We start from the raw sequence: 7,502 nt of genomic DNA on the forward strand, positions 1-7,502 counted from the left end.
CTACCAGAGATGCTTTCTCTAGAGCTGGCTCCCCAAGATAACCTGATGGCTGTCCACGGGCCGCAGACAACTGGGGGCAGAGCCATCCTCCCAGTTTCTTTCAACTTAGAACAAGAGGCTCTCAGAATAAACAGCCCAGGAAGCGGATGGACTGACATCAAAGTCTTCAACTCCTTTTCTGATTTTGGTCACAGCAAGCCTTTTCACACAGGTCTATGCAGGTTTTCAAAGCTTGAACTGTGCTGCATCGCTCCCCAGAGGGTTTCGGCTCTTCCTGTGACCGGCCAGAGAGGCAAAGAGAGGTTTGAATGGTCTCTGTGTGACTGTGAGCAGCAGCTGTGCCCGCAGGGCTGGCGTGAAACCCACACAGTATCTCACACGGTGACCCGTTTCCACTTCACGCAGACTATTGAAAAGAATCTAAAAGACACATATTATTTTTAAGTCTAAAAAATAGATTAATGAGCTTGATGCGGGAGACAGGGAGAACCTCTCTGTATTTTTAAAGGGCTAACCTGCACCAGGCAGCCTGGAATCTCCGAATGAGTAAGCTGACAGGTTACCAGTGCCTACAATTCTAGGAGTTGAAGCTCTCCTCCCCCCAGGTCCAAACATTTTACAGACCAGGAATCTGAGGTGCAGAAAGGATCAGTGACAGTTTTAAAATTTGAGTAGGTAGTGGAAGGACGGAAACGTCAGCCCCAGTTTCTTGACAGGAAATCCTGCCCTTGCTTGCAACCGTCTTGTATCCAGATTATAGACGATGGTCTTTGTCCCCCAAACCTGCCAACAGCATCGTAGTTATTCCCCAAGAGGGAGATGAAATATGAACTAATTCTCAGCGAGAGTGGATTTTGAGGTAAGAGTTCTGACCAGGCACTTTTTCTTCTCCTCTCCTGACTCATTGTCATGGCCACCTGCACACTCTGGCTCCACGCTGAGAGCGAGGAGCCCTCGCTCGGTTCCCAGTGCCTTTCTTTTCACAGCTGCAGAGTTCAGTCCAGGGAGCTGCAGCGCTCTGAGTTCACTGTGCACTCTGCCACGACCAACCTCTGTTGTAAATTTTCCTCCCAGAACACGTGACGATGCATCTCTTGACTATATATCCCAAGTGCAGCAGCAGAGTTGTCAGAGCGCTGAGCCCCGTGCGGAGGAGGAACGCTCTTGGACTTGGCCATTTAGCAATCAGGACTCCTGGCGAATTTGCCAGCCTTTGGTAAGTTAGTGATGCTGCCTGGCTTCAGGAACATTTGAAAGAAGGTTATTTCTAGCAATATAGATGAAGTATCCTCTCCTTTCCTTTTTTATTTTTTTTGTCCTAAGGAAACTTTGTTTTGAACTAAAAATAGTTTTGAGTTGGAGAAGTAAAATGTAAACTTTCTCTTTTCTACTCGGTTAAAAAAAAGTTTCCCAGGGATCCCAATGTAATTTATTTTCTCTAGGCTCCCTTGTCTTATATTGATTTTTTCCTTTGGTTTTTAAAATTGTAAAAGCAATGCTTTTTTTTTTTTTTACACGCTTGCTCTATGAATTGCAAATATGACGACTGTGTATAGACTAAAAAAATGAAAGTCCTTCTTCTGTCCCTCCCACTCTCCCTGCCTTCTTCCCCGTGCAACTCCTACCCCTGTTAGCTGTTCTGTGGGAGCTCCTTCTTTATGCGTTTATCAGCTGTTTGATATTGCAATTCCCCAAACCTCGGGCTCACCTTCCGTTCTCGGCCAGGCACCCGTGGGAGAGTTCTAATGTGCACGTTTCTCCCCAGACCCTGGCCGTGTGACCAGCGCTTCAATGCTGAAGATGGAGCCTCTGAACAGCACGTCCCCCAGCACCACAGTCCCCAGCCGCCCCCTCGGGTCCCACGTCCCCAGCAATGGCAGCAGCAACGGTAATGAATACTTCTACATCCTGGTAGTCATGTCCTTCTACGGTATTTTCTTGATTGGAATCATGCTGGGCTACATGAAATCCAAGAGGCGGGAGAAGAAGTCCAGCCTCTTGCTGCTGTACAAGGACGAGGAGAGGCTGTGGGGGGAGGCCATGAAGCCGCTGCCCATGATGTCGGGGCTGAGGTCGCTGCAGGTGCCTATGATGCTGAACATGCTGCAGGAGAGCGTGGCGCCCGCCCTGTCCTGCACCCTCTGCTCCATGGAGGGGGACAGCGTGAGCTCTGAGTCCTCCTCGCCCGACGTGCACCTCACCATCCAGGAGGAGGGCGCCGACGATGAGCTGGGGGAGACTTCGGAGACGCCCCTGAATGAGAGCAGCGAAGGGTCCTCAGAGAACATCCATCAGAATTCTTAGCACCCCCAGGGCCTCTGGAGGTGGCTCCATCAGCCTGCACCCGTAGGGAGAGGAAGGACACTTACCGTGTCTGGTTTCACTTTTGCAGAGCAGCTGCCACTCTGAAGAGACCCCCCCGCAAACCCCTGAATGGGGGATGGTGGGGACCACGCTCAGCTGGAGCCAGCAGCAGCCAGGAGTCCGAGACGTGCCTGTGGTGTGCACGCACAACCGCAAAAGCTCTGGAAGAGGAGCAGTGTGTACACTTACTCTGGGGCCTGGGGCTTGGGGTTCCTGTTCAGAATTTGGCAGGTCGATGTGCTTGCTCTTGTTTTCTCACTGGATGCCACTCCCAGGGCTGCCAATTGCCCAGGACATGCTGGGAGACTAAGTTTCTTTTGCTAATTTGCCTGGAGCTTTGTTCTCCTAGATATGATTGGCTGTAAGTACCCCATTGTTTACCTGTGGCATTTGCTCTTCTTTTGGAGGTCTTTTGGGTTGGGAGGGGGACCTTTAATGGAGGACTTTCCGTGGGAGAAAGCTGGAGATGTGAACCTGGTCTCTTTGTACACCGTAAGGGGGGAAAATGCAGCCCTTAAACTTGTTAACATTGGCTGGGATTGTAAGACCCGACCCTTTCTGTAACCTAAGACCTGGAACTCTGATTGGGGACCATCCAGCATTTTATGCCGGCATGAAGTTTTTTCATTTGGAAGGACTTCTCTAGAATCTAAGCTGCACTCCAAATGACCGTGCAGGGGACTCTTCCTGATCTTCCCAGAAGGGTTACTGGTGGGGGGTGAACAAAGCCAACCATTAGCTCTACTGCTGCTCATTTCCCAGCCTAGTTTTCTGAGCTGGGAGAGGACACACCGTGGGCCTCCGCGGTGTGGCCTTTCATCATGTAGCTGACGCGTAGAAGGGCATACTCAGGCAGAAATTGCACAAAGCGGGGGACCAAGGTCTGGGTCCCAGTCCCAACCCCTGACACTGATTTGCTGTGTGGTCTTGTGTGTGCCATTAAGAGGCTTACCGCCTCCATGAGACTCCTGATGAGCTCCATCCCCAGGGGGCTGGAAGGATGTCTTTAACTTTTAAGACTCTGTGATAAATCTTGCATGGCCTGGTGTGGGGAAGCTTGGACAAAATACTTCCCCTTTGGCTGGTTAGTCTGAAATAAGATCTGCTTTAAAGGAGCAGTTGGAGACTAGGAACAGAAGTAACTGGGAATTTCAGGGCGAATCACCAACTCATCCAGGCTGTTGTTTTTCCCAGCTGTGACCCAAAGAGGCAGATACCACATTTTACTCTGCAAAGTGCTCTGGGTTCTGGAGTGTTAACCCTCCTGCTAAGGGAACGAGCAGCCCGAAAGCAAACTCTCAGGAACGCTTGCTGGTGTCTCCCTGTCGTCCCGCAGTTCACAGTGTTGCAGCGGACCCTCCAAGCCCTTGAACACAAGGAGGAAGAGAACCGCACCAAAAGGTCAAATTTCATTCTAGTAAAAACAAAAAAAGCCCTTAAAAAACCAAACAAGCATACTCTCCTTGGATCGGAGACAGCAATAGCTACTGTTCCCATGGAAGGGTTAACAGTGCAGGAGCTGGGTTACCAGCTTGCCTTAACACAGTGCTAGAGGCCATTTACATTTGGGGGGCGGGGGAGGAAAGGGGCCTCTGTTCACTTTAAAATTCAGAGTGTGGATTTACTCCAAAGGGGGCTGTTTAAGGTGAAAGAAGCCAAGTTAAGCTGGCCCCTTGCCTGGAATCACTTGAATTCTGAAACTTTCCTGCAACGGACGTGTGCGTGGTCACATTTTCCATTGCTTCATCCTGAAGTTTGGTGCAAACCTAGCTGTGCCGATGAAAAAGTGATGTACGTACTTCCTTCTTATTCTATTAGGTTGTATGAAATTGTCCTCTGTATTTAACAGTTCGTCATGTTCACGGTATTTTTTAATTTAAATAAATAAACACATTTCCCTGAGGAAGTTCTGAGTTCTTTCTTTGGTTCTTCAATGTAATTCCTGGTTTCTGACACCCCGGACACATTCTGCTGGCCCTCTCTAAACCCGGGTCATTTTCCAAGTTAGACTCCTGCGAAGACATATTTCATTTCTGCCTACATCATGGACTGAACAGGGCTGGGCTTTTCCATCTTGTGCTATGCTTGCAATGAATGGAAAACAAGTTGCAGATAGTCTTACAACAACTCTCTTTTTTAAGTTTGGTGTCCATGGGGGCCTTTGAACGTGAACGTGCAACTGCTGCAAAGATGTTGCTCCAAACGAGGCTGCAAGAAAACATTTGATTTGCATGTTGCCTTGGCAGATACTGTCCACATGGGTGGCAACAGCACAGACTGGGGGCAGAGAGTTGCTGTATACACAGCAGCACCAACTTAGGAAAATACTGGGGCACAAAGTTGTGGTTTGGGATGGCCCCCTCCTATCTCTCCAGGTTACTTCTGCACAAAGTCTGACTTTCTAAGTTCCTCCCACCTGGTCCAGTTGTAGCTCTGGCTTGCAGGCTTTATGACTTTATGTATGTATACAGTCAGAGGTCCTAAAGAAAAATGACCCAAGCTGGTGACCCATTTTCAATCAAGCAGATGATACAGAACACCCTTCCTTTTATGTTTCTCTGTGTCCGGTGAATTTGGCTTTTCTGTTTCAAGTAAGTGTTTCCATTAGGCTCACAAATAAATGTCTCCTGAAAGGATTTATCTGGTGAAGCCTGAATCTTTCCCTAAACACATCAAAGATCTTCATCCATCAGCTGGTACTTTGATAATGTAAGATGAGAAGATTATTTTCAAAGGCAAGAAAGCCCTTCTATTTATCTCAGCTCAATGACATTCTTGGTAAGGAAATAGTTAAGGAAAACATTTTTACCAGGGGCGGAAGAAGAGGGAATTCTAAACTCTAATTGTCCTAAAAATATGCAGAGTACACTATGTCGTTTTAATGGAATATTTGTTTTCTTAAAAAAAAAGTTCTAAGCAGAACCTAAGCCCCAAGGGGTTTAATCTGTGTGGATTTACTCATGCATGTGAAAAACAGAAAAGGGAATTTGGCTTCGTGTACCTAGGATATTAGAAACATATTTTAAAGCACTTAAATGTTAGGGATGAGGTAAATGGATCGTCCATGCTGTTCTAATTACACCTTTGTACGTCAAAGTCAGGCAGGGATGCTGTAGAGAAAAAGAGTTCTTTCTCAGACAGAATCATGGGCTCAAAACTATGGGGAAAGGCTGAAGTTGGGCCAAGGAATGAATGCTCTTGGCCCATAACTGTGGTTGGAGAGCAGACCCCATGGTACATTTGAGAGCTGCAGTTGGAGGGTGTTGTGGTCAGGCGTGCACTTCCATGGCTCAGCTGACGAAGGGTCATTCATCATTCTATAAAACGCTGCTCTGATCCTTGACATTGTGGGATAGACAGAACATGGAGCTTACAATGCAATTGATACTCCAAGTTTAGACAGACTATACGTTTGCTCAATTACCTTACCCCAAATCTGGGACCCTGCTGGAGAAGATCACAGGGAGTTTCATGGGTCAAGGGGCAGGAGGTGGCCTCTGTGGTTGGAGGGAGAAATATCAGCTGACTGACCAGGAACGTGGGTCGGGCAGGGGTGGCACCTAGGGAAGGCAGGGCGGAAGTGGGGTATAGTAGAGGCTCAGTCTTGTCATATCTAGCTTTCTAGACTAGCTCTGCGGTTGTGTTGCTCTATAGCTCTTTCAAAATGAGAGGACATGCTGGTCTTACTCTCGGGGGACCTGTTAATGAAAAGAGTGGGGAAACTCTGAGAGAGACTGAGATATCTTGAGTCTAAGGAAAAGTCAGCTTCCAGCTTTTTTTTAAAATGTGTCCTAGGCATCTGTCTGCAAATAAAGCCACTGAAATCTCCTCTCCTGTGGACGGTTTCCTCAGGAGACTGTGATGTTTAGGAAAAAAACATGATTTGCCAAAGGAGAAGGGTCATAAGAGAGAAAAATCACAGTTCACTTCTGCTTTTCCCCATTTCTGAAATGTTTCCTCCCACACAGGAAGGAACAGTTTGGGATGTGAGTGGTTACCATGGAGATAACCAGCCAAGGTCACTTATTTGAAGGAGCCTGTGGCCCCACAGCAAGGGATTTGAGTGACTTGATGAAGTTGGGATTTGGTCCTTGACTCAGGCCACAAGATTTGAGCCCATAAGAAAAGACCTCCAAAGGAAGAACAAATGCCACAGGTAAACAATGGGGTACTTACAGCCAATCATATCTAGGAGAATAAAGCTCTAGGCAAATTAGCAAAAGAAACTTAGTCCCCCAGCATGTCCTGGGCAATTGGCAGCCCTGGGAGTGGCATCCAGTGAGAAAAGAAGACCGAGACATGGAGGACGAACTCAGGGAGTCCACTGCTCTCCTTTTGTACTGGACAACTCCGTCTTTCTTCTCCTTGCCCCTCCCCTGCCCCATGCAATACAGGGCTAAGCTTTTATAATCCCTGCTTTAGGGATTTATTTTCTTACCTTGCATTTTGTTGCTAAGAAACACAATGAAAGAATTCTTCACATCAACAGCGATATTCTTTCCCCATCCTGAATACTTTTCCACCTTTTGCTTAAAAATGGTGAATGGCAGATTCTCTCTTGTCTTAGTTCTGGCTGCTGTAGCAAAGTACCACAACCTGGGTGGCTTATAAATAACATACAGTTATTTCTCACAGCTCTGGAGGCTGTTAAGTCCAAGATCAGGATTCCAGCATGGTTGGCTTCTCGTGAAGATCCACTTCTAGATTTGTAGATGGCTGTCTTTTCCTTGTATCCTCACAGAAATAGAGCAAACTGGCTCTCTGGCCTCTTCTTACAAGGGCACTAATCCCATTCATCAGTTCTCTATCTTCAATACCTAATTACCTTCCAAAGTCCCCATCTCTTAAATGCCATTACATTGAGGATCAGATTTCAATATATGAATTTGGGGGGGGGGAGGACACAAATATGCAGGCCATAACATCTCTTTTCCCAATGTCCCTCCCTTGTTTCCTCTCTCACGTCCTCCTCTTAAACAAAAGGAACAAAAATAACAGTAACCACAAAGCATAATACTTGTTAGGCACTTATTACTTGCTAAGAGCATACTACAACCAACCATCACAACCCTGTGCTTTGAACTTCTACTCTCTTCTAGGCACTTACAGGTGCTGGGAAAAAAGTAACGCCTGCCCAG

At 47.2% G+C, this 7,502-nt stretch overlaps 1 protein-coding gene across 1 annotated transcript; it reads left to right on the forward strand.

Moving 5' to 3' along the window:
• Positions 1-747: 747 nt before the first annotated feature.
• KCNE4 (potassium voltage-gated channel subfamily E regulatory subunit 4) lies at positions 748-4,261 on the forward strand. The gene is made up of 3 exons (XM_045198556.3): positions 748-859; positions 1,075-1,216; positions 1,766-4,261. Exon 3 carries the CDS (start codon positions 1,792-1,794, stop codon positions 2,302-2,304), a length of 513 nt encoding a protein of 170 aa, XP_045054491.1. The 5' UTR covers positions 748-859; positions 1,075-1,216; positions 1,766-1,791; the 3' UTR covers positions 2,305-4,261.
• Positions 4,262-7,502: the final 3,241 nt, after the last annotated feature.

The sequence above is a fragment of the Desmodus rotundus genome, chromosome 2 (genome assembly GCF_022682495.2).
Source record: "Desmodus rotundus isolate HL8 chromosome 2, HLdesRot8A.1, whole genome shotgun sequence".
NCBI lineage: Eukaryota > Metazoa > Chordata > Mammalia > Chiroptera > Phyllostomidae > Desmodus > Desmodus rotundus.